We start from the raw sequence: 27,861 nt of genomic DNA, 5'->3' as shown, positions 1-27,861 counted from the left end.
GACCTCACAAAGAGCATTTTCCATCTCGGCCCCAAAAATGTGGAACAACCTTCCCGACGAGCTCCATTCCACCACCTCCCTGGATCTTTTCAAAAAGAACCTTAAGACCTTTTTCTTTCACCAAGCCTTCCCCCCATGAGATGTGATATTATGCCCTTTCCCTCTACTGGTAACGACTTTTGTAATATTTTGGACTTTTCCCTCAGCTGGCCGTGTAATAGTTTTTTAATATGAATTGTTTTATTGTTATGTTTGTAATCTTGTATTGGAATTTTATCTGAACGCCGCTTTGATCATCATGGAAAAGCAGGATAGAAATAAAATTTTATTATTATTATTATTATTATATTGTTATGAGTATCATGGACGACTCTCCCTGGGATGCATGCATCCATGGGTGTCATGGAGGATTCTCTCCAGGGATGCATGCCTCCATGGGTGTCATGGAGGACTCTCCCCTGGGATGCATGCAATTTTTTTAAAAAATTGACAGTATATGTGTTCCATTGTTTTTGCAATTACTTGTCTCACTGAGCCGTAGTTAGTCTGCTCGCTCGGCTCACCACTCGCAAGTAATTGTAAGTAATAGCAAATACAATGGAGTGCATATACTGTCAATTTGTGTGTGTGTGTGTGTGTGTATGTATCATGCGTCCATAGGTCACACCACAAAGCACAAAGGCAGCACTGGGGGGGGGGGGGGGGAAAACGGTGGTTTTCCCAAAAAAACTGAGACAGGATGGTAAACTCCCCTCTGCCATTAGTCCCTCCCCTCTAGTATGATGCGATTCAGATCTGTCACTCCCACCGCAAAATTATCCGCATTTGGAAAGAGTGGATCTTTTGCATTTGCCTTGCTTCATCGTGATTGAAACCAAGTGCAGTCGGTTTGGAAATGGTTTCAAGTGGGAACAAGGCACATATACTCTGATCAGCAGTTCACTTTAGATCATAGTGGGAATGAGCCTTTAGTTTCTCTAACTTTTCAATTTTGTTTTTACCTCAATTGTTTTTCAATACAGAGCCAGCATGGTATAATGGTTTGAGTGTTGGATTAGATTCTGGGAAACCAGGGTTGAAATCTGCTCAACCATGGAAGCCCACCTTAGTCAAGTCACACTCTCTCAGCCTCAGATGAAGGCAAGGGCAAACCCTATTTGAACAACTGTTTCCAAAAGAAACCTATGATAGGGTTGCCTTAGCATCACAATAATTTGTAAAAGACTTGAAAAGACACAACAACAAGAACATATTCCATTCAAAATATGAAGAAATTTGCTATTGGGTGGGTGGGTGGGGGTTTAAAATAAACTATAACAAAATTCACAGTGTCCCTAACTGAAAGAAGAACTGCACATTTTTACTGATAGGTCAATCCAAAGTTACCTTCTGTTCTGCTCTGACTAAATACCATTCATGTATAATGGAGCCCAGCTAGTTGGAGTCGGGGTGCATGAGCATTGGTCAATGAAAGGCAAAGAATGCTGGAAGGAGAAGGGTTGAAGAACATGAGCCAAGAACAGTCACTGGTTGAAAGCCAGGTCATACATCAATGTCAAAGATCCAAAGAGTTCAGCACAAGTGTTATAAACCAACCCAGGGCAGAAAGCCCTGTAAGATATTTCAAACAGACATATGCCAGAACTGGCATTGTTTCTAATGCTTGTCAGAACTACTGACCCGTTTATAATGCTGAAGGCTCCTAGCCCTGGCCCGCATCCCAGCTGTATTTAGTTCTTATACTGGTTCCTCCTAGGAAGGCTAGTCTATAGCTACACACTTTGGGTGCATCTACATTGTAGATATGGGGCTAAACAGACTGCCCCTTTCAGCGCCAGATCAGGGCCACAGCAACTGCATGCTGCAGGCCCAATTTGACATTTCTGCAGAGCAAAAAGGAGCTACAAAAAGTGGCTCCTTTTTGCACCACAAAAAAGGGTGCCTTTGCTGCTGCAGCAGCACCTTCTGGCACTTCTTTTGGTGCTGTGTCATCTGTACACAGAGCCAAAGGAGTACTGTGAGGCTGCCTGCCATGCGGTTGGGTGCATGGTATGACAGCGGCATCTGGGCAGCATTGGGGCATGTGTTGTGTGGAGACCATGCCCCACTCTGCCCTGAGGCCGATGTTTATCACCCATCTGTTAAGGCTGTTAATGATGTTTGACACCACTTTAACTGCCATGGTTCCATCCTACAGAATCATGAGATATGTAGTTTTGTGAGGCACCAGCACTCTTTGGCAGAGAAGGCTAAAGACCTTGCAAAACTGGAAATATCATGATTTCATAGGGTACAGCTAAAGCACTTAAAGTGGTGTCAAACTGCATTATTTCTACAGATGCACCTGTAGTCTGAGGAAAAGAATTTGAACTTGTCACTTTTGTCTATGCTTTCCCCCAGGATTGTTCTTTATCTTATCCATCCCTGAGGTAACTTGCCAAACAAAAAATGGCCCTGGCTGGTCTTTGGCTGTCTGACTGGGTATCTGATGGGTCTCCTTCCTTTCATGCTAGCAAGGTAAGTCTTGTTCCTCATCATTCAATGGGTAATGACACCTCCAGGAGCATGCCAATAGCAGTGATGTATGGGAAGGCTGCTGTCCATCACCACTATATTTTGCTGTAGTAGGAAGGAGGAGGATTTACATGGAATTCAGAGCCAGAATACTCCTGAGGCAGTCCAGAGTATTCTGGCAGATGTAGACAAGCACCTAGACACCCTGGATTGGTCCATCTATTTCCTAAGCTTCCTGGCAATTGCAGTGCTTCAGTAGATGGCATGACAATCATTGTTGCCACTTGCAGTGGGTGTCTGCCATCATCTCATTCTTTTGACATTCCCAAAGTGCCCACAGAGACAGAATCAAGCTCAGCTCTATGTAAAATCTGCCAACAAATATGGCAAACAAAGCAATGGCCCACAGTCTAGAAGGAATCAATATACATTCTCATCCATACAAAAAAAGGAGACAGAAATTACTGCAGCAATTACAGAACCATTTCCCATTCAAGCATAATCATGCTCAGAATTCTGCAGCTGAGACTTCTAACATATATGGAGTGAGAAATTCCACAGATGGTGGATTCAGGAAAGGAAGAGGCAGTAGAGATCACATTGCAAACATACATTGGATAATGGAGCACATCAGGGAATTCCAGTAGAAAATCTTCATGTACTTTATTGACTACACCAAAGCCTTTAACTGCATAGATCACAAAAAGCTATGGTTTGCACTTAAAGGAATGAGTGTACCACAGCATCTGACTGTCCTGATGTATAGTCTGTACTCAAGACAAGAGGCTGCTATCAGAACAGAGTATGGAGAAACAGAACAGGTCCTAATTGTCAAATGGATCGGGCAGGGCTGAGTACTATCGCCCTATTTATTCAACCTGTAGGCAGAAAAGATCATATAAAAAGTAGAACTGGACTTAGGCAGGAGGAGTGAAGATAGGAGGAAGGAACATTAATAACCTAAGATGCCCTGACAACACAATGCTAGTAGTAGCAACAAAGACCTAGAACAATTATTAAGGAAGGTCAAGGAGGAAAGTGCTAAGGCTGGATTAAAGCTGAATATGAAAAAAAATGACTACAGAAGATCTACAAGAATTCCACAAGACAAAGAGATAAGAATTCCCATATCTTGCGTCAAATATCGATCAGAATGGAAACTGCAGTCAAGAAATCAGAAGAAGCCAAAGAATGTGAAGGTCAGCTATGAAAAAAAAATTGACAAGATCATAAAGTGTAAAGACATAAAGTTGAAGGCTTTCATGGCCGGCATCCATAGTTTTTTGTGGGTTTTTCGAGCTATGTGGCCATGTTCTAGCAGAGTTTCTTTCTGACATTTTGCCAGCATCTGTGGCTGGCATCTTCAGAGAATGCTTTGCCTAGAAAAAGTTGGGTGTGTGAGTCTGGGAATGCAAGAGTGATTTGCATGTGTATTGTTCTGTGTTGATGGCTGGCCTCAGGCTGGGAGGCTAGTGCAAAAGAGGATTAATGTTTGCTAACTGGTGATCGTTGTCTGCTGAGAAAGCCCCTGACTCTGAATGGTTTCCCATTTGCATTTGCTGAGTCCTTATTTTGCTATTCCTCAGGACAGGTAGCCAAATTTTGTTCACGTTAAGGGTTTCTTCTTTCTGGTTGAAATTGTCCAGGTGTTTGTGGATTTCAATGGCTTCCCTGTGCATCCTGACATGAAAACACCAAAGTTCTGGACCATGTCAACCACTACCATGTCAGGAATGCCAGGGAAGCCATTGAAATCCACAAACATCTGGACAATTTCAACCGGAAAGAAGAAACCCTTAAAGTGAACAAAATTTGGCTACCAGTCCTGAGGAATAGCAAAATAAGGACTCAGCAAATGCAAATGGGAAACCATTCAGAGTCAGGGGCTTTCCCAGCAGATAACCATCACCAATTAGCAGACATTAATCCTCTTTTGCATTAGCCTCCCAGGCTGAGGCCAGCCATCAACACAGAACAATACACATGCAAATCACTTCTGCATTTCCAGACTCACACAGTATATATACACCCAATTTTTCCAGGCAAGCATTCTCTGAAGATGCCAGCCACAGATGCTGGCAAAACATCAGAAAGAAACTCTGCTAGAACATGGACACATAGCCCGAAAAACCCACAAAAAACTATGTAAAGACATAACTCTGAACACTAAAGTGGGGATAGTCCAAGCCATTTTATTTCCCATCACATTGTGATGGGAACGTGAGAGCTAGACAGTGAAAAAAGCCAATAGAAAGAAAATCAGCTCATTTGAGATGTGATGCTGGAGAAGAGTGCTGAGGATACCGTGGACAGCCAAGAAGACAAATGGCTGCTAGAACAGAACAACCTTGAACTCTCACTGGAAATCAAGACTTTCAAACTGAAGCTGTTGTACTTTGGCTACATCATAAGAAGGCATGGCTCATTGGAAAAGACACTTATGCTAGGAAAGATAGAGGGCAGAGAAAAGAGAGGAAGACCATGTGTCAGATGTCTAGACTTGATCAGGGAGTTACAGACAAGGGCCTGCAGGACCTGAGCAGAGAGGTTGAGGACAGAGAGTCTTGGAGAAGTTTCGTTCACAAGTTCAGCAAGAGTCAAAGTTGACTCAAGGGTGGTTAATCACAACAAGGGTGCCCTAATGGGACATCATTCTAGGGTATTATAAAAACATGACACCAACTCCTGCTGGAAGCAAACAGGCCCACCTACTCATGTCACATGCTGTTTCTAGTCCTGGAACAATCACCTATGTATGCCTTTTGATCACAGAATTGCTCCTCCTTCCCCCTCCAAGAGCCATTTCTGTGTATTTTTCTTTTGTGCTTCTCATTTGGGCAGTGGCAGCTGCTGGCTTTCAAGTCACTGGGTCAGTGAACCCACTCTAGGTTTTACCCAGAACTTCAAAAGAACTGTCTTTCAAAGGATAGGATTCATAAACATTTGAATTAAAATCCAAAGCAGATTCACCAACCGACTGTCATCAAAGGCATCAGGGCCTTTGGGAAATATTCCCAGCTCTTGAAGTAAGTATCCTTGCCCCTATCACTTCCTTGACACTCTTTCTTAACCATACTAGAGTAAATCCTTAACTTTGTGTTTCTTTTAATGACCTCTCATATTTATTCTAGCAGGGCCTCTGTTCTTGTGGTTTTGGAGATATTTCAGTCCCTTGACTTTTCCATTCAATTTTATTTTTACCAGTTCCCTCATTTTAGAGACATTTCCTCTTGTGAAGTCAAATGTGACTGTGCTGCAGTTCTCTGCCTTTTCCTCACTTGCATATACTTGAAGTTGATAGTACTAAGATGGCAATAGAAAGTACATTTCTATAACGCTTATGAGTGCACTTAAGCACTCCCTAAGCAGCGTACAATGTGTAAGCTAATTGCCTCCGACAAGCTGGGTACTCATTTTAGCAACCTAGAGAAGGATGCAAAGCTGAGTCAACCCTGAGCCCCTGGCTGGGACTGAACTCACAACTTTGTAGTTTATGACTGAGTGGCTGCAATACAACCATTTAACCACTGCGCCACCAGGGCTGAGACCATTGAGTTGTTTCCAATGCTGGACCTGCACTCAGCCAAGAGCAGAATCCAGCATAAGGAGGCACATTCTCCCTTCATTGGAAACCCCAGAGCACTCCCAAAAAACCTTTGCTCCAAAAAAAGGGGTGGGAAACTCTCCAAACCAAATTTTCAGGCAGCTGCAAGGGAAAGGGGCTGAAAATCCCAACACTCATATGAGTTTCCTGTTGGATTTAATTAGCTGTTTCCAGCTGATGCATCAGCACTCAGCTCTTTCGTGAGGAGCTCTTACAGCAGCACAACTTAGAATGAGGTCCAATGTTTCCTCCCTTCCTGTGTTAGATGAACCACTAATTTTCAGCATAAATGCCTGATGCATCCAGACATTTGTAAATTCATCAAAACCTTTGGGAGACAAATAGTAGCTAATCAGTATGCAAAGGGATCTTGTAGAGAGACTATGGAGTTTAGCACACAGCTAAAACCACTGCTGAATTCAGTTCTGATTCAGAATATATCCTCATATTATCAAATGCATTTTGGTACTGACACCGCCAGCCCGGTGAATCCCAGGTAACTTCTGGCTAGAATCCATGCTCAGCTGGCCAATTTGCAAAGCCAAGAGCTTCCCAAGAGTTCCTGAAAAGAGCTCAGATTCTAGCTGGAAGTTACTAGGGATTCACCCAGTTGACAGCATCGGCAGCAAAACGTGTGTGATAACATCAGGATACATTCCAAATTAGAACTGAATTTGGCACCTGTAAGTCGCTTTTTTTAGCTGTGTATTAAACTAACAGAAAGGGTTTTACTGCATGAGCTCCGTTCTCAGAGCAAACATGTTAGTTAAAAAAACGTGGGGGAGGGGACATATCACTTTCAGAGTAACTATTGCCACACGTCTTCTCAGTCACATGATGGGGTCTGCTATCCCCATCGTACTCACTTCCTGACTGGCCTCCATGCCTTAACTGGCCCAATATGTCTTTCAGGTGTTGTTGTTGTTTTTTAAATTCTACCTTTCCATGCAGTTCTGGAACTCTGCTGCTGTGAGTTACTGTGAGTTAAGAAGAAAGAAAAGCAATAGGGTAAGAAAAACAGGCTGCATGAGAATAGTGAAGAGGAGACTGGAGGAGAGGAGACATTGACATTGTGTGACTGCCAAATCATGCAACTGTTCAAGCAGTGATATTTCACAGTTTAGGACTTGCACAGTTGCAAGGTCACTGATGGGTTTCCCCTATCAAGCCACTTTTTCCTGGTGTAATCATGGTTTAAAAGCCATGTATAGTAATCTCCAGAGAGAAGCTTGTAGCATAAGCTTCCCTGGATTAAGTCTACTTGAGTCAGATGCCATTCTGCATACATCCAGTCTAAAAAAGCTTATGCTGCAAATTCCTTTTTCTCAATTCCTCTCAATGGTGCTACAAGTTTTCTTTGCGTGTTTATCCAGATTAACATAGCAGCTAATCAGGTGAGCATTCAGTTTTCTATTGAGAAAGTGGGAGAAATTTCTTCTGTATAGGCTGCTTTCATGCACAGACAGTTCCTAGAGCTACCAATCAAATGGTTATTTCTTCTTTCAACAACAATTTAGTTTCAAAGGACCCCTCATTTAAGTCAGACCCACATAATGATGGGTTAACATTTTGATTTAGGGACAGTATTTATGCCATAGTGATGTTGAAATATGAACTGGTTTGCCAAAAAGAGTGGGTATAGGTTAGGGTTTAGCCAAATCTTCCTAAATTTAGAATTTTCTGTTGAATCTTGTATATGCAAGATTCTGGTTTGTTTGTTTTTTCAGCAAAGACAAAAACCAAAAGTATATGCTAAGGTTTCCCCAGTACATGCTTTTGATATAGCAGTGTAGTTCAAACTTTGCACTATTTCTCATCTGAATGTAACTGTTCCTGTGCCTGGGCTGCCAACTTAATCGTTCTCCTCTTATTTCAATCTTCAGACCTGCTGCTTTTCTTCCTTTCCTGTTATTCTCTTTATGCATCACTTTTTTTTTCTTTTGGGTAGATACATTCTTCTGCCCAAATCCATCGATGAACTTTTCCACATTGTTTTTAAAGCAGTTCATGTTCTCCCTCCATTTTGCCTTGATTTGTCCTAGGCTCTTGCTTCCACCCAGATCACTCTGCTCAGTCTGACTGGGATGCATCTACCCATCGGGTGAACTTGGGCAAGTCACATGCTCTGAGCCTCAGGGGAAGGCAATGGCAAACCTCCTCAGAACAAATCTTGCCAAGAATAGGTTTGCCTTACAGTCACCATAAGTCATAAAAGACTTGAAGGCACACAACACACAATGCAGTTTGACACTACTTTAAGTGTTGTAGCTTCATCTTTTGGAATCCTGAGCTTTGTGGAGAAGGAGAATGATTTTCTCTACAAAACTCAGGATTCCATAAGATGAAGCTACAACACTTTATCCTTCTTTATCCTTCTCTGCCAAAGAGCTTTGATGCCTCACGAAACAACAAATTCAAGGTTTCTATAGGATGGTGCCAAAGTGGTGTCATACTGCAATATTTTGACAGTGTAATGTAGAAACAGGAGTCCTATAGTGTGTCTGCATTACACTGTAGAAGTAACGCAGTATGACTGTATTGTCTTTGGTTGATCACTGTATTGCCTTTATTTGGTCTGACTTCTCCCTGTGGTTGGAAACTTCCAGTTTTTAATGTCCCTCTTCTCTGCCATTTAAAAAAAAACCTGTTTATTCAGTTCCACATTTTTTCTGTGAACACCCAGTTTAATTTTTGGTTCAGAGCCCCTTTTCAGTATTTCTTTTGATTTTCTTTAATGGTCAGATTTTATTTTAAAGACAGATCTCTTGCTCTTTTGATAACTGTTTATAACAGTGCTACTCAAAATGGTGGTCCATGGACCACTGCCGGCCTACAAGACATATACAGTACTGCCAATCTCCAATGAGTTTCCAGGAAAGAAGGAAACGGTTGTCACCAATGATCAACACTATAGTGGTTTTCCCTGGCACATTTGGTGGTGGTGGGGGAACCCCACCAGCCCCTGACATCAGATAGCTAAAGAAGCATTGGTGTGTAGATGACAGCATTCTAGCAGGTGTATATTGCATGACAAAACTACACCTGTTGGAATCCCCTCTTCTATACAGCAATTAAAGGAATGACATCTAGCAACCTTAGTTGCTATCTGCCTACTCTAGTTTAGCTCTTTTCTGTCTTCTCCCTCACCTGCTTATTTATTATATATATTTTTTATTTTCAACCTAAGAGTTCCAGCTCCACCTTCTTCTACATCTCCTCCTCCAGCATTGTACAGTCCTTAGCAGTTTCAGGCATTTTATAACTAAAAGATAATGAAAAAATAGATGTTCTTGACTCAGACCTAGTAAAGATGAACATTTACTAAGCAGTAACTTAGAATAGTATGCCTTCTATCATTACTTGGTGGATTAGTTGTCTATACTGTTGGGGAGTTTAGGGGGAAATTTTGAGATACAGAAAGGTGGCCAGGAATAATTTGTTTCATTTTGTTTTTGAGCAGAATTTGCCTAAATTCACAATATTTAAATGTGGAAAAAGCAAAACTAACAGATATACCCAAACTCTTAGTTATAACAGAACCATCAGGTAACTCCATTTAAAGACACCATGCATCTAGAGACAGAATTGCCAATCATGTCTGCCTTGCTGCCAAAACCACCACAACACACTCATTTAATCAGAGTTGTGCATCATATGTTTTCTCAGCATGTGCCTAGAGTCTCTGAAATGTCGCTTGTGTAGAATGTGTTGATCTAATTTAATTTATGGGGTTCATTGTGCAAGCAGCCGATGAACTGGATGCTGCACCAAAGGTATGTTTCAGAAAAGAATATCATGCTGTTATAATTAAAGGCCTGTCTCCATCTCCATTCACACCTCTATTTTCAAAGATTTATAACCCAGCTGTACAAATAAATTTAGTCTGGATTGAAACTTGGCACAGAGCTCTTTGTTAGCAAGAACACATGAGCCTTGGCAAAATGTCCTCAGAATAAAGAATAGGAAATGATCATTAGGTTAGCACTGAAAGTCATTGGAACTACCCAACTTTCGTTCTTGCTGGAGGGCTGCGTGTTTCAGAACCCCGTGTAATTCATCACAACAGGAGGTCAAATCAATGTCTTTAAACCCAGGTTATTTAGACCAATAGAGGACATATTTTTTCTCCCCCAAGCTCTGTCCTCTCAGCCTATTGCTTGAGCCTAGTGGCTATTTTAGGCAATATAAAAGGTACATTTGAATTCTAGATATGATTTTGTTTTCCTGAGTTTCCACTTAATAACCATTGCTTTGCTATAGCTTCTTTCCATTCCTCTTTTCTGCTGAATTAATGTGAGTGCTAAACACTTTGGAGGAGAACCGAAACATCTGGGTGAGTACAGATTTTACCCTGCCAGTCTATCTTGTGAAGATAATATGAAGCTGCCCAATTTTGGGACAGGTGTTTTTCTTTTTTTCCTACCAGAATCCCCTCAACCAGCTTGGAAAATGACTTATGCCATCACACAATTGGCCTATCTAGTGCAGTACTCTGTATGCAACAGTACTGTAGTGACTCCCATATCAGTTTGAACTCATTCTGGGATTTAATCTGAACTGCAGTGAAGTTATTTGGGGAATTGACTTCAACCTTTTGGATAGCTCTTTTAAAATTCAGCTACAATCTGGAGCAGATTCACCACCTCAATGACATGGAAGACACATGCCAGCAGTGGGACACTTGACGGATAAGCAGCAACTTTCAAGGGTTTCTTATAGGAGTTTTTCCAGCCTTTCCTGGAGTTACCAGGGACTGAACCTCAGACTTTTTATGTGCAAAATCCTGTCTCCTTCTCTGAGTTTGTCCCCCCCCCCCTTTTATAATAACTGACTTGCTGAATCAGACCAGCTTAGGCTTCTGGCAACGGATGGGTTGCATCTCACGCCAGTTGGAAGAAATGTTTTTGCCAACAGTCTCAAGAATTTGATCAGGACTGCTTTAAACTGAGTTTCGTGGGGGAGGGAGACAATATTATGGAAGGTGAAAGGTATGGAGAAAATAGTCAAACTGACATAGAGGAAACAAGACAAATAGTGCAAGGACCCAACAGTGGGAGGCAAAAAAAACTTGCACAGGCAGCAAGTAAAGAAGACCCATGGTCTGCGATGTCTCTACACTAATGCACAGAGCATGGGAAATAAGCAAGATGAACTCCTAATACAACAAAGCAAATATGATATAATAGGCATCACTGAAACCTGGTGGGATGAGTCTCAGAACTGGAATATAGAAATAGAGGGGTATAAACTTTTTAAGAGAAACAGGCCAAACCGGAAAGGAGGAGGAATAGATATATCAGAGATATTTACACCAGTGAAGAAATCCAGAACATCAATCCTGGAAGCCAGGTGGAGAGCATCTGGATAAAAATTAAAGGGGAGGGAAACAACAAGGATGTTATGGTGGTAGTCTACTACAGACCCCCAAGTCAGATGGAGGAATTAGATGACGCCTTTTTAGAACAGATGACCACACACTCAGAAAGGAGAAATGTAGTAGTGATGAGTGACTTCAACTATCCTGGTATTTGCTGGTATTCAAACTCAGCCAAATCCTCAAGGTCTAGCAAATTCCTCACTTGCCTGGAAGACAATTTCATGGTCCAAAAGGTGGAAGGGCAACAAGGGGGTCAGCTATTTTAGATCTGATCCTAACAAACAAGGATGATTTGGTTAACAGGGTGCAAGTGGTGGGATCCTAAGGTGGGAGTGATCATGTTCTCCTGGAGTTTGTTATACAGCAGAAAGGAGAAGCCAGGCATAGCCAGACACGCATCCTAGACTTTAAGAGAGCTGATTTCAGTAAACTTAGAGAAATACTGGGGGTGATCACATGGTCAGGAATACTAAAAGAGAAAGGAGTTCAGGATGGATGGAAGTTTCTCAAAAGAGAGATACTGAAGGCACAATTTCAAACAGTTCCAGTGAGGAAGAAAAATGGGTGGTGTCTCAAGAAACCCGGATGGATGACTAAGGTACTTTCAACTGATATAAGTCTTCAGGACCAGATGAACTACATCCAAGAGTATTAAAAGAACTGGCAAATATAATATCGGAACCATTGGCAATAATCTTTGAGAACTGGAGAACAGGAGAAGTCCCAGCAGACTGGAGGAGGGCAAACATCCCCATCTTCAAAAAGGGAAAAAAAGAGGATCCCAACAATTATCACCCAGTTAGTCTGACATCAATACCAGGAAAGATTCTAGAGCAGATCATTAAACAGAGAGTCTGTGAACATCTAGAAAGCAATGCCATAATCACAAAAAGTCAGCACGGGTTTCAGAGAAAGAAGTCATGCCAGACAAATCTAATCTCTCTTTTTTTGATAAAATTACCAGCTTGTTCGATGAAGGGAATGCTGTGGATATAGTATATCTTGATTTCAGTAAGGCTTTTGACAGGGTTCCCCATGACATTCTTGCAAACAAGCTTGTAAAATGTGGGCTAGACAAGGCAACTGTTACATGGATTTTTAATTGGTTGACTGGCCAAAGCCAAAGGGTGCTCAACAATGGCTCCTTTTCATCCTGGAGAGAAGTGACCAGTGGGGTCGGCTCTTTCCTGGGCCCAGTACTATTCAACATCTTTATCAATGACTTGGATGACAGAATTGGGGGCATGCTTATCAAATTTGCAGATGACACCAAATTAGGAGGAATAGCTAATACTCCAGAGGACAGGATCAAAATTCAAAATGACCTGAATAGAAAGAAAGCTGGGCCAAAGCTAACAAAATGAAATTCAACACGAAGAAATGTAAGGTAATGCACTTAGGTTGGAAAAATGAAATGCACAGATATAAGATGGGTGTCACCTGGCTGAATGAAACTACATGTGAAATGGACCTAGAAATCCAAGTAGACCACAACTTGAACATGAGTCAACAGTGTGATGCGGCAGCTAAAAAGGCCAATGCAATTTTAGGTGACATCAATAAAAGTATAGTGTCTAGATCAAGAGAAGTAATAGTGTCACTCTATTCTGCTCTGGTCAGGCCCCACCTGGAATATTGTGTCCAGTTCTGGGCACCACAATTCAAAAAGGACATTGAGAAACTGGAGCGTGTCCAAAGGAGGGCGACTAAAATGGTGAAAGGTCTGGAAACCATGCCCTATGAGGAAAGACTTAGCAAGCTGTGGATGTTTAGCCTGGAGAAGAGAGGGTTAAGAGGTGATATGACAGCCCTGTTTAAAAATTTGAAGGGATGTCATGTTGAGGAGGGAGCAAGCTTTTTTTCTGCTGTTCCAGAGAACAGGACCCGGAACAATGGATGCAAGCTCAAGAGAAAGAGATTCCACCTCAACATTAGGAAGAACTTCCTGACAGTGAGGGCTGTTCGACAGTGGAGCACACTCCCTCAGAGTGTAGTGGGGTCTCCTTTCTTAGAGGTCTTTAAACAGAGGCTGGATGGTCACCTGTTGGGTATGCTTTGATGGAGAGCTCCTGCATGGTAGGGGGTTGGACTGGATGGCCCTTGTGGTCTCTTCCAACTCTACAATTCTATGATTCTATTATTCCTTTACTCCAGTCAGGTTGCCCGAAGAGAAAGTCACAGATGCAATGCAATGGATCACCATTATCTGCCTTGAACATTTCATGACTGCATGTGCACTGCCTCTCATTCAGCATGAAACACTTCAGGGAGAACTGTATCCACATGGCACTCCTGCCTTTCAAGTTCATGTCATTCCAATGCAGCTCATAAAAGAGAAGTTTCACAGAAGTGTTGAACTGCAATCAAGAGCCACATGTTGGCATCTGAGGAACTGGGCAGTAAATCCATGAGCATTTATAACCAATAAAATTTCAGGGTCCTCCCACCATAAACCAGAGTGAGGCAGATGCTGTGGGCAGCAGCAGTAGCAACATCTGACTATTCTTCCTTAGCTGAGAGACACCCTGACTGCCTCCCTCTGTTAAAGGATAGCCAGGCTTGTACATGTCACATAGCCTGTCTGCCCCTGCAGGTACTCCTGGCTGTCCTCAGCTATGGAGGAGATCCTGTCATCAGGGTAAAGATAATCCTCAATTACCAATCTGGTTCGCTTTTGTACAGCGATGTGGAGGAGGGCACCATGTTTTCACCACACATTGGCTGACATCTTGTTAGTGATATACACAGATGTAGGTTGCACAACAAATATGGGTTTTTTTTGGGGGGGAGTGGGTTGGCAATGCACAACAGTTGTATCCAGCTAAGGACAGGGAAAGTGTGGTTGCATATGTGTCTCTCCGGGCAGATGGTAGTGTATTAAAATACATAAAGTAGCATATGAATGTGCCTTGCCTCTATGCATTGTTTGTGCATTGTGCATTAAAATTGTAAAATTGGTTGTTAGCCATATGCATTGACCATTGATTCACATATGTTGTGCTATGTTGGCATATCGTATAGGAGTTACATAATGTAGCTCCACTGATGGATGTGCAATCTCAGCCAGGGTCTTGGGGCACCCTTGGTTGAATGCAGGAGCAGGGAGAGCTTCTTGGATTACAACCTCTGGCAGGCCTCATTTTGGCCAATACTATGCATTCCAAGAAGAATTGTGCTTTGGGTCTAGCTTGCCTCTTCGTTCCCTTTACAACGTAGTATCTTCCCAAAGAGCTATCCCTGTTGACTGCAGACCATCCTGAGAGGGACACAGCTATAGTTAGGCTGCAGCTGGAAGATAGATTTAGCAGAAATCCAAGATTCATCTGAATGGTCTCCATTGATTTCAATGAGGCTGCCACAAGTGCTTAACTCGGTGTTGGTTCTTTTTAGGGTCCAATGAAAGTCAACCAATGCCTGCATGAGTAGTTATTAATGTAAAGTAATTCAAGACAAGAATTCTTTGAGATACATAATGAACAGTCTCAAACGACAGATTTTAACTGACTGAACAAAAACAGCAACAACATATTTAATTGCCAAAAATTTGTTTCTGAAATGTGCCACAAACTGAAACACAGTACTTCTGTTTCCTTTTAAAAAATCCTGTTTTCAACTGTCAAAAACAAGGGGAAGAGAATTGTCAACATTTCTCTAAACATGAGCCCATAAATCTTTGAAATACAGTGAAAATGTGTTATGCAATTCAAACTACGCAATGTTTAGAGAAGCTACTAAGGCTGCAGTTTTCATGAAGCCTCACTATGCTGTTTAATGCTTATGGGAATTGCAGCTCATCAATATCTGGAGGGCCACAAGTTGCCCACCCATAGCTCCAAGTTGCCACTTTCTCTGGTCTTCAGCTGACATCCTGAGGAGTTACAAATGAGTCAGCTACACTTACACATTTGTAACTGTTCAATATGCATATTTACAATTGTGGACTATTGCAACAATCCCAAATGGCTTCCTAACCTATTTTAACAGCCAGCAGCTGCACCAAGTGAAGGAGGCCTGTTCTGCTGGCAATCAGAGCTCTGCAGAATAATATTTTCAGCATCCTCCTACCAGCCATCTGCAGTGACTATCTGCAGTGTTTCTGTGACTATCAGAAGCAACAATACAGATCACTGGGTGTGTGTGTGTGTGTGTGTGTGTGTGTGTGTGAGAGAGAGAGAGAGAGAGAGAGAGAGAGAGAGAGTGACCCAATTGCCAGCAGAATAGATTTCCAGCTCAGTGCAGCTGCTGAATTGTTAAAGTAGAGTTGGGGTCAAGAGATGATAAATAGTTACATCTGTGATGTACAATCTCAACCCTTTATTTCCCCTGTGATGGAAGAAGATTACCTGTAGACTTCTCAAAGAAAATAGCCTTTTCACTCCCCGTTTGAGCATTTCCCCCTTTTGCAAGGCTTTAGAGTCTTTCAGAGAAATGAAGTATGCACAGAACCATTTAAAAATGTGTCCAATTAGGGTAAGAAAATACACACACTCACATACTTTTGTCAGTGCATAAATAACATACGTTAGTTAAAACATGTGTAAGAAGGAAAAAACAAAGTCTCACTACCAGATATGAAACAAGGACAGGAGATACAATATAGGTGGAATCTGGAAAAATCCAGTGAAAGCAGGCCAGAGGTTTTCTCATGCTTCTATTCCCTGTCTGAATAACTGAGCCCTCATCACCATCGCTATTGCAACCATGGAACTATCTCACAAAATATCTGTTTTTAAACCAGACTTTGCTATAGGGGAAATTTTTCACTTTCTCACAGGTAGCCAACTGGCAAGAACATGTTTCTTTCCAAGCTTCTGCTTTCAGGGGAGAGGAATGGAGCATAGCCAAAGCTAGAAGGCAAGGAGTGGAAGATTGTGGTGTATGCCAGTTCACCTCTCTCTCTGGCCCTGCTTGACTGCAGCATGTGCTGGAGGCAGAAGCTACTTGCTCTCTGTGACGTCAGCTCAGTCCTAACATTTATGCACACCATTGAGGGTTACATGGCTTTTTTTGTGTTCTATCAGTGACCTAATGCAGATGCTTATATAAGTGAGCTGCTCTACCAGGCAAAAATGGCCATGCCATGGAATGGATTAATTTAGCTCTTATCTTTCTAAGACTTTCCCTTATCTATTGTGGCAATTGTTTTTTGTTTTTGTTTCTTTGCTCTGAACCAGAGCATTTCAAACCTAAGTCTCTGGGCTATTTCAGTCAGGGCTTGGAAATGTGCATTTTAAAGTTATAACCCCCAGAATCCCCCAACCAGCATGGCTACGCATCCTTTTAAGGTGCCTCATGTAGGGAATAGTACACAAAGCAGTTGTTATTCTGGTTGGCCTCAGACATGCTTTTGCTTCAAAACTGGCAAACATTTTTACTCCTTGGTTCACTTAAATAGGCTGAAGACAATATAAGGGCACGACTATGGCCTGTGCTGATATTTGCCATCACAGAAGTCTGTATAGTCACAATTTGAAATGATATCACAGAATAACTCCACAAAAACACTTTGAGGTGTTTGAATATAGAAAGAAATATTTGTTTTCTCATATAAAGGGAGAGAAAGCTACATTAATTTTCACCCTTGCAGATGAGGACAAAATGATGGAGGATTTACATGCCAAAAAAACCAATAATACTATTCAATTGCTTTTGTGGCTTTTCATTTCAACTCTACCTCAGTGCTAAGACAGTAAGACCAAGGCATGTTGCTGCCTAGGGAAAATCATGCGATGGTACCCCCTTCTATTCCATGTAAAAAATCTACCGTGTTACAGTTAACATGGAATGTATCACCATAATTGTGTAGTATGAATGGATCCACTAACAATATGGCAGAGTCCTCCACAGCACCTGAAAGAGAAGATTAGCTTAAGGGCACTCAGGCCAAGCTGTGTGGCACACAACCTCCCCTCCTCCAGTTTCTTGTTGTTACCTCCCTGCATCTGCTGTCTCAAATGGTTACCTATTCTGCCTAATGATAGGGCTAGTCTTATAGAGCAATAGTGTAATCCACTTCATGCAACTCTACCACTGCGGTTTTTGGGTGCTGCTAAAATTTCTCTGGAATAAAAGAAATTCTACATAGGGAATAGAGTAGGGAGAGTGTCTCATTCATGATCTGTATGAGCTGCCATTTGGGGCTGAAAAACAGGGTTTGAAAATGTGCTAAAACATTTATGTGTATTGAGCTCCTAAAGCAAAAGGTTCAAAATCAGCTGAATGCAAAAAGATTATTCAAGACTATGAGTTGGCAAGTAGCTACCCAAGTTTCCACTTCCTAGCACTGCACTGTTGCCCCTTCCCCTGGCCCTGAGAAGAAGCCTAAATGTTGCCTCATCACAACATATGGGGTGTGGTGACTATAGTGATAACCAGTACCCTTCATGTTAGTGTGGAAGTGAATCCACACTGTTTTTCCTGAACTTTAAATGAGTTATCCAATGTGCTGAACTTTATGCCCAAAATAGGTTCAGCACCTAGAATAATTTCTTTAAAACTCATTAAAAGTGGGAGGGGACACACTACTTTCACAGGTTGAAAGCCACTAACCATGGCTGGCTACCTATTCAGCAAGCCACATTGCCCAAGGTTCATGACTATGGCCAAGAGAACAGAGGCACTATGAAGGCATATTTCTGTCACATCACACCATCTATTGACAACTGGTGCTGAGATGAAATTAGACTTTCTTTTCATTGAAGTTCCAATGAGGTTATCACATTAATTAAATCCTCAACTTTCTTAATTTACAAGCAAAAGAAGTCAAGGGAACTAAAATGGATTAAATCTCAGCTCAGCTTCACCAATTTGTAGGGGGTTTTAGATTTGGAGATTCTGGGAGCTGCAATTGAAAAAAGATATGCAAGCAACGAGTCTTAAGTTCTCTAGTTTCAAGACATGTGAAAATTTTATGGTACAGATGTATGGATTCTAAACCTCCTTCTACAAGCCTGGTACTAAAGCATGTTGCTAAAAAATAAGTATTTGTGTGGCTTTTACCATCTTGCAACCCATAGATGGTAATGTTGCAGTAGGTTGGTCAATGCATCAGGTAGGTCTGTGAAGTTCAGCAGATAAGTTCAATGAAAGTTTTACTATACCTGTAGTTCCAATACCTAAATGTTCAGTTTTATGAATAGTTTCATCTGCAGCTGGAAAGGAAACTTTATCATGTTTTTTATATTTAAAAATATCCTTTATTGTATTTTATTTCAATATATTTTCTTTTCTCATTCATTTGTCTTTGCTCCAGCACCTGCCATAGCACACAAGTGGAGAGCTCAGTGATTAACAAACCAGATATCACACATACACACACCCTTTGTCAATTATCAAGACAAGAAAAAAAAACAGAAATAACAAATCCTGGGGGAAAAACATGAAAATAAATGGACACTGATTAAATACAACAGGTCATGTTAGATGGTTGATAGGGAGCACTTTGCTCCTTACATTTCCTTCAGGTTACCCTGGGATCTCATCCAGCCTACCTCAACCTGATATCTTCCAGATATGTTGGACAAATGCTGCCATTATTTCCAGCCAGCATGGCCATTGAGGAAGGCTGGTCTTATCCCTTCTTGCTTTTCTGACATAGTAGCTGCATCTTTCTCAAACTCAACCATAAGTCTATGAAAGCAAGTATATCCATTAACTATTCTGGAGTCTTAGGACTATAATGGAGGAAAATCAAATTCTTAGACCACACAAATCTCCATCTTCAGAGAATGTGTAGAGGTCAACACCCTCTGGGGCTGGTGGCTCAAATGGTGGGGTCACCAAAAGCAAACTCAAGGGGTCAGTAGAGGCAGAGCCAACTGCATCTAGTTTGCCATCTCACTTGAAAGGTTTCAGCTCACACTATACTTCCCTGCTTCTTGGAAAGTGTGTTGGGGATTAAGTTGGTGGTACCCCACCTTCCCAAACTGCCCACATTGCATGAGGCTGAGAAACAGGTGGAAAACAGAATTGACACCAAGGGGTTTCTCTCACTTTTAAGCAGTCAACACTGGCATCCTGACCTTCACCCTGATAAATATGTTGCACCAGAATGATCTTAATATGGTGTAAAAATAAGCTGGAATGACAGCTAGCTAGCTAACTCTCTCTCTCTTTCTCAAAGATGCAGCATCAAAGTTAATTAAGTGTCCACAGGTAAGTTTTAGGAAGTCAAAAAGGACATTAAGGAAGTTTAAAAACAAATCCAGTATGAAAGAGACAAGGCAATATGGGATTTAGCCGATGATTCAAACCTCCATAAGTAGGTAAGATGGTGAGTGACACAATAGCATCCTGTTCTCTGTGCAATCCCATTGTGCAACTAGACCAGTGTTATGATAGCTTAACATTCAACTTATAGGCTGACACTAGTGCAATAATAAGGGGGAGGTGGCCTGTCTTTTACTGAGTTCCTTCACCAAAGGAATATAAACAGAAGCAGCTACAATTGACTACAAGTCACCTTTATAACTAACAGTCAGGAAGTGTCTCTAAGATAGACACTTAAACTTTGTGTGACATGAATTTAGCCCCCACCCCATTGTGGTTCTCTGATCAATTGGATCTAATGTTGGATTGAGACTGACAGCCTCCTATTTAAAAGGGGGAGTGGAGAGAAAAAGATCTGACCCCACTTATTTATTTAGGTGGAAAGGGAGCAATTCTGTGGTTGGGATCAGGCCTGAAATCTGGATGTTGTTTGCGACCAGAAACAAACCTTCAGGGCTCCCAGCTGGGGAAGGATAGAAAACACCATCATAGATTATGGAGCAGGCTCTGGCCAGACAACTTAACTGAAGTTTACATTCAGATTCTCCTAATGACGTATGTCTAATTCAAATAGCTGCAGTTTGAGCCCTTTTCTAATAATGTGTTTGGAAAAAGAGAAAGAAGTAAAAACCATCTCAATTATATTTGGAAGCAATGGTGGGGGGAAGAATACAATATACCATGGGTATAAATAAATGACAGTAACAATGCCTTAACATTCCTGGTGTGATGATGATTTTGAAATTCAAGTAGTGAGCATAAGCTGGGAGAGTTTTCTCACAGCCACAGTCAGTGAGAAAGAGAAAAGCCCTGAGGTTTGGGCATTGGAATTGTGTACCATACACACATGTATCGCTGGTACAAGCAGCCTCCTCCATGACATGGGAATGGAATTAGGGTAGCTGAGGTGGTAAGGGGAGTGAACATGAGTTATGATCTCTTCTGGCGGCCACTTATTTACTATGCCCACTTAATAATATGGCACCGCAGTGGCTCAAAATTACAACACTGTCCCTTCTGCTTTTTAAAAATAGTTTCTTTTGTCCATCTGAGGCAAAAATAAATCAGGCCATATCCTCAAAGCCGGAAAGGGTACTGCTTCAAATAGTCCTTCATTCTCTTTGGTAGAGGCAACTGTTCCGTCTCTGCCGTGGATCTGTTGATCCGTAGCCGGCAAAGATGCTGCAGGCTAGGAGCACCGTCCTTGCGACCAAGTGGCTGGATTAGTTTCAGATGTACCGCTGAGGCTGCCATCTCCTTCTGTAAGGGAGGTAAAGGCATAGGAGGAGGATAAGGGGCCTCGCTCTTGCTCTCCACAGTGCATGACAGAACATAATGCTGGATAAGGCTGACCACATCTGGGAAGGCCAAAATTCGAGGCTTGGAGAGGCAATTGGAGTCTAACCGGAACTTGCTGTCTGCGTATTCAATGCGTACATTGGTGGGGCCTCTGTTGGTCTTGACTGAGAGGGTGAACAGGTAGCTGGGGTGTGTGCTGTCCCGTACCAAGAAAGTTCCTTCAGGTGTCTTCTGGAGCTGCTGCTTGGCTTCACTGGCTGTGATAGAGCCCCAATACCAGCCTAAAAGAGCCCCAGATAAGGAGAGGTTAGGAAACACACCGAAAACATTCAACATTTTCAGAAGTTAAAAAAAAATGGGGAGGAGGGAAAAGAAATGTATATTTTCTATTACATTGGTATCCCACCCACCAGTGAACTCAGACTGACATACATCCCAACCGTACCTTACTTTATTTTACAAAATCTGAATCTATCACCCACTGTTTCAACCCTATCATCATCATCTCCATCATCATCCTCATCATCTCCCCCTTTCCCTCAAAACTGGGACTGGAAGTGCTTGCAAAAATCTAATCAGATAAAAACAAGCACAAGTAAAACTATTCAAAAAAAATTATAATTAAAATATATACAAAATAAAGAACTATTTTAAAGCACATCCACCAAAAAAGGGAAGAAAAAAAGTACAGTGGGCTATTAAAAGCGCCAGTTCCCCAAAAAAAGCCTGCCAGGATAAACAAGTCTTCCCTTGCCAGTGGAAGGGCACCAGGCAGGAATCTGACCAACCCTCTGAGGAAGGGAGTTCTGAAGCCTGGAGGCAGCCACCAAGAAGGCCTTCTTTCATATTCACACCAGATACTCCTGTGAGAGTTGCTGATCTGAGAGAAGGACCTCCCTGCAGATCTCAATGCCAGTAAGTTCATACGGGAGAATACAGTGCTCCCAAATGGTGAAACCTTCTTTCTACTAACCCACACACCCCAATTTCATACTCAAGATAAGGGCTCCACAAACCAGGTTTTTAAAATAACACATTACCAGCCTAGCAGCACTTGCAAAAATGCTGATGAGTTTACTTATTGTTCTGCCCTCTGAGGAGTCCCTTCTTTTGCCATCCTAGCAGATGTGTGTGAAGGCCATTTTTCTCCTAGCCACATTTTAACAAAAGCGAACCTGCAGTCATCATTTCATGTTCATTCCAACATGCAGCAGACTTTGATTTCAAGAGCTATAGGTAGAGGCTTAGAAAGTTACTCTTTTAGTTACAAATCCCAGAATCCTCCCTTCCACTTTGTCTGTAGGGGTAGTGACCATGCCATTTGATCAATTCCTCCCCCCCCCCCCCTCCACCTCTGGTGTGTCCTTACCAGATTCTCTCAGGTATGAAAATGTTTTGGCAATGCACAGGAGATCCTCCTCTGGGTCTCGGGTCTGAGGTGGCTTGGTCTGAAGCGTGGGTGCCAGAGAGGGAGGAGGAGCAGCCTCTTCATGGAAGGGTGTGACTGGGAGAGGCTGCATGACCTGCTCTGACACATTCACAGAAAGGCCCCCAAGCGACAGTCTCCTGATCTTCTCCTCTGCCAGCAAAGGATGGGATCTGAAAAATGAAGAGTGCTTTGGGTTATTTTTACCCTGTGTAGCATCAACCAGGTTGCATCATCACACTGCTACCTAATGTACTAACCCATTATGCTACCCTAGGCTGCATTGATTAAGCAGATTCCTGGGCTAGCAATGTCTCAAAGAGAAGGAGGGAAAGAAGACCACATCAGTCACTTCAGCTGGAATCGTCAATAACACTCGAATGTAAGCACTGGTGAGACCAGTCTTTGAGTAGGCATACATGTGAAGTTATGCAGATATCCACTATCCACTGCTAGACAAGTGATCTGATAATGCAATCCTATTATGTCTACTTGCAAGAGCTCTGCAGCGTTCAATACAAATTACACCAAACTGCAGGTATTGAGAAGGAAACAATAACAATGCCATTTTCATAAAGAACTGGAGACTGGAAAAAACAGAATTAGCTGTTAAAGAACAGATTTCAGTACAGAGTTAACTTGGATCTTGTTTAAGCCCAGCCTTGTCTTCTCCTCCCCTGCCAATTACAAATACCACTATCCATTTCCAACTGGCTCCAGGACTGGGCAATTGCTGTATCCTTAGTCACTGGACACTCATGCCCACATTCCTGATTTACTTTTCTTTCAGCCAGAGCTTCAGAAAGTTATGTTTTTATGCACCTATGGAATTTCAGTTCCCTGACCAGTATGGATTCTTCTCACTTTCCACATAGGAGAGTATGCAGATAGACCATGTAGCAGCATTTATTGGATAAAACCCTGTGCTAACATAGATATAAATCCATTGACTTCACTGAAAGTACTCCCTGACCTCAGCATAACTCCCTATATGAGATTCTTTAAACTATAAGATACCCAGGAGAGACCCTTCTCTCTTGTCCACCATCTTCTCAAGCTTCTTGGTAGTTGCTCCCAGACTTTGCAATTCGCTTGCTGGGGAAGTCAGGATGATTCCCTTCTTTCTCTCCCTCGGACAGCAAGTAAATTTTCCTATTTCATTGAACAGCAAGTAAATTTTCCTTTTTCATCAGGCTTTTAGGAATTGACTGAGCTGAGCTGTTAATGGTATGCTGTGCTGTTTGATTCACTTTAAAAATATTATTTTTAAATTATAAATAGTTTTAACTAATATAGATTGTAACTAACTTAATGTTTTTTAATCTGTATTGGCTTAGTAATGTGTAAACTGCCTTGAGTATTATTTTTGAGGAAAAGGTGGGACATAAAAAAGGATAAAATAATGCAGTGTTGTTGTTTTTCTTTAGTTCCTCTGTACATCCCTTAAAAGGCAGCCTTTTAAGAAAATTAAATCTATTTGAAAAAGCAAAAGAGAAAGTGGAATTGTGATAAAAATTTAAAATTCACTTTGAAATATTGGCCTAAACTAGAGTAAGCCCATTAAATCAAATGGATTGACTCATCATTTGACAACTGATTCAATGAACTACTCTAGTTGAGATTAACCAACAGGACTTAACAACATATGTTCTGCTTTCTCTTATGTTTCTTACATTTACTATACCTGAATAATACATCCACTTTTTATTTTAAAATAATCACAATTATTAACACACACAAACAATGTCCTATATTAAACGCTAACACTATCTTAAAATTACTTCTCTATGTGTGTTGTACACATGTGTTACTTATCTTATAATCAGGTACACAGTACAGTTTTGGCATTTTTACTGCCAAGCATTCTTGACTGAGGTTGTGGCAGTTCCCTTATGCTCAAGGTGTTTCAAACAATCATTGGAGGCAGGGCAGCTTCATTTGAGGAATAGTAGCCCTGTGGTGCCTCCACCACAAGGTAAGCCTGGCCTCTGTACCCTTCAAGCAAGGTGATTGCGATCAAGCTTTAACAGTCACTTGGAACTCCGCAGAGCCGCAGGGAAGGGCACAGTCATACTTGTCTCAGCTGGTGGTAGGAAACTAGCAAACCAGCTCTCCAAGAGCTGCTACACCGAAAGATTTTAAACATCTGCTACATTGCATTTATGTTAAAACAACCCATCAGGCTTGGCTTTTACAATATGGTGATCCTAATTTTTTCCTACAGTAAAGACGCACTGAATATTGCTGGTTGTATCAGGAAGGAAAAACAAAACAGCAATACCAGTTTCATAAAGAGCTGGAGACTGAAAGAATGGGATTGACTATTAAGATTGTATTGCACCCTGAACCTGGATCTGGTTTTGCTACACGTAGGCCTGGCCATGTGGTCTCCTGCCCTGCCAGTTGCATGCACCACCACCCACTTCCAGCTGGCAGTGGGACTGCAGCCATCAAATGATCCTGAGTTACTGGGCACTTTTTAACACACCCCTCATTTACTTTTCTTTCAACGGTCAGAAAGTTATGTTTGGGGTATAGCAGCTTCCAACGTTGCTCAGCTGTCAAGACCATTGGTCCTGCTGGTTAAGGGTGAGGGGCTGGGAGATGTAATCCAAAAATATAAAATTTCCAGACTACTTTCTGCCTTCAAAATGGAGCAAGCACACATGCAAAAAAGTGAAAGTCTCATTTGCAAATGTCCCAGTGCCTTTCTCTGTTAATTGTACAACCTCTCAACTGAGTGAGGCTGGGTTTTTTAAAAGTGACATTGACAGTATGTAGTGTCACTAACGCCCTGATGAAAGGAAGGGATAAGATTATATTCATCCTATCCCTTTTCTATTCTACTCCTTCCCCTTCACCACCTTATTCTGCTGCCTCTTAGTTTAACCCAATTTAGCACTGAAGATTCCAAATGAATAAAAGGAAAGCATACATAAAGTTACATCACCTGCAAGGCCTATGATTAAAAAATAACAATTCTGTTCTGAGCATTTTCTAGCTTCCTAAAAGGGAAATGCATGAGAACTGAAAAAAACAACATGTGGAATATACTCACTGGCAGATGCAGCAATGAACCTAACTCACATGGTAAATCTAGTATTGCTAGGAATATTCAAAGGTTCCTATCTTTCTATTGGCCCTCCCTTCTTCTTCATAACCATGGAAGAAGGCCCTTCTTCTGCAGTGTAGGATCAAGAATGAGCTCCTTACTCAGCATCTCAACTTGAATAAATTCAATAGCTTTTCTGAACTGAGGACTTCCAGCAAAAAAAAAAAAGAAAGAAAGAAAGAAAGAAAGAAAGAAAGAAAGAAAGAAAAAGAAAAGAAAAGAAAGAAGATCTATCTTAGTTTGACTTCTGAGTTTTGTTTCATCTTGCGTAATCATTTGTATCTCTCCAAAGTGGGTGTGATACCAGCTGGCAAATCCTGATAAACAGTACTTTGCACAGTAGTAAATGACTAAACAAGGTAGGAAGGAAGTTCCAAACTCTGCCAGTTCAGGTCAAACAATGACCCTCACATTATCCTGTGAAAAGGTGATGTGTAAAGGTCTCCTTTTCTTTCCTCAGGTCTTTGGGAATAGTCTCAGTTGAAAATTATGCATGGCTGAACCTATTCCTTATATTCATACATTTCTACTGGAGGAAGAATACATGCTCTCTAAACTTTATTTAACCTCAACAGTCTTTCTGTGATGGTGAAGGAGATAGAACTGGAAGTATAGGATGGAGTGAATGTGTTCTTTGAAGTATCTGCATTGGTCTGCTAAAAGCATTACAAGGTTATTTCAGCTAGAAATCCCAGAATGCCACATGGCCTCTATACATGGGCACAGGCCACGGAGGCTGGAGGATTCTAGGAATTGTACATGGGCCCTCCACATTCACTGTTAGGGGCACAAGATCCTTGTGAAAGTGGGAAAACCACAAATAAAAAGAAACATAGGCCTGTTACAGACTGCCAAAATAAAGCTGCTTCGGGTCTCTTTGGAGGTATGCTGTTTAAATGATACATGCATCCTAAGAATCCGGAAGCTGCATCAAAGCTGCACTCCAGTGCTTAGGAATGGAGTGTGGCTTTGGGGCAACCTCTGGAATCTTAGGACACACGCATCATTTAAATAGCATATCTCCAAAGAGACCCGAAGCAGCTTTATTTTGGCAGTCTGTAACAGGCCATTGTATTTTTTTTAACCTGAGAGAATAACTCTCTGGATATCTCTAGGTTCTCTGGCATAACTCTATGGTCAACTTCTTGTTTTCTACTACCCCAGAGACTAGGACCTGGAACAATGGATGCAAGCTACAGGAAAAGAGATTCCACCTGAACATTAGGAGGAACTTCCTGACAGTAAGGGCTGTTCGACAGTGGAACAAACTCCCTTGGAGAGTGGTGGAGTCTCCTTCCTTAGAGGTCTTCAAACAGAGGCTGGATGGCCATCTGTCGGTGATGCTTTGATTTTGTGTTCCTGCATGGCAGAGGGTTGGACTGGATGGCCCTTGTGGTCTCTTTCAACTCTATGAGTCTATGATTCCAACTAAATTATGCTGGAGGACCTAGAGATTCCTAAGAGAGCATATCAATTAAATCTGCAAATAATCAAATCTGCAAATGTCAAAGCTGCAAATGTGGAAGGCCAACTGTACTCCAAGCTCTCATGGCTGGTGATTAAGGCCTATCTTGGGAATTTTTTGGCCAAGGTGTTTTGGCCTTTGGCTTAACCCTATAATCCTCATTCTCAATAACATCAAATGAACATGCTTGCAAATATTAAGCCATCACATACCATATTCCCATCCATCTCTCTATCGTCTCCTTTCTCTATTTCAGATTTTAATCTACTTGGGGCAGGGTCTCACTGGGTTGTTGTTTTATGTTTTTCTCCAACAACAAAACTCCATAGAGTTCCATGTATATGAATGACTCTATAGAAATAACTGAAGTATTAAGAATTACATATCCTCCCCCTCCCAATTGTTTCCAAGAAAGTGGTGTTACATAACTCCTTGTAGGTAACCAAGCCTTAAAGAATGTAGGAGCTGCTGGATCTGTTCCTAATGGAATCAATAAACTTACATTAGTGGGTTTCTTCCCTAAAAATCCTTACTTCTAATGGCTTCACTGTGTAGAAACTATGGAACTATTTTTGTGCTCCCTTGCCTTCATCACTTCATTCCACCACCACCCCCCATGGATATTTACCATACAAATGACAACAGGAACAAGTAACTCATTTTATGCATCCACTCCTACATCACAGCTATTAAAACACTGTGGTTGGCCCTAGCAGTCACTACTCACAATCTTGCCAAAGGGAAAAGAGGGCATGTTACTACAACCCACATTGTTTTCTAGATTGACTAAATACTT

General features: G+C 41.6%; 2 protein-coding genes across 4 annotated transcripts in view; both read right to left on the bottom strand.

Annotated features, from left to right (window-relative positions):
• Nucleotides 1-27,861, bottom strand: part of C2H3orf18 (chromosome 2 C3orf18 homolog) — a 504,125-nt gene that overhangs the window by 192,890 nt on the left and 283,374 nt on the right. The gene's annotated exons all lie outside the window — the stretch shown is intronic.
• CISH (cytokine inducible SH2 containing protein) overlaps nucleotides 18,669-27,861 on the bottom strand; it is a 259,908-nt gene continuing 250,715 nt past the window's right edge. The window contains exons 2-4 of one of the 2 annotated variants that reach the window (XM_042448828.1): nucleotides 25,547-25,748; nucleotides 22,432-22,661; nucleotides 18,669-21,343 (exon numbers count right to left, since the gene is read on the bottom strand). In XM_042448828.1, the coding sequence (XP_042304762.1) occupies nucleotides 20,841-21,343; nucleotides 22,432-22,582 (654 nt within the window). In that variant the 5' untranslated portion in view covers nucleotides 22,583-22,661; nucleotides 25,547-25,748 and the 3' untranslated portion in view covers nucleotides 18,669-20,840. The remainder of the gene's footprint in view (nucleotides 21,344-22,431; nucleotides 22,662-25,546; nucleotides 25,749-27,861) is intronic. The other variant, XM_042448827.1, reaches the window with a different exon arrangement.

This window comes from Sceloporus undulatus, chromosome 2 (assembly GCF_019175285.1).
Source record: "Sceloporus undulatus isolate JIND9_A2432 ecotype Alabama chromosome 2, SceUnd_v1.1, whole genome shotgun sequence".
Classification (NCBI taxonomy): domain Eukaryota; kingdom Metazoa; phylum Chordata; class Lepidosauria; order Squamata; family Phrynosomatidae; genus Sceloporus; species Sceloporus undulatus.
This window is presented reverse-complemented; position numbering and strand designations above follow the sequence as displayed.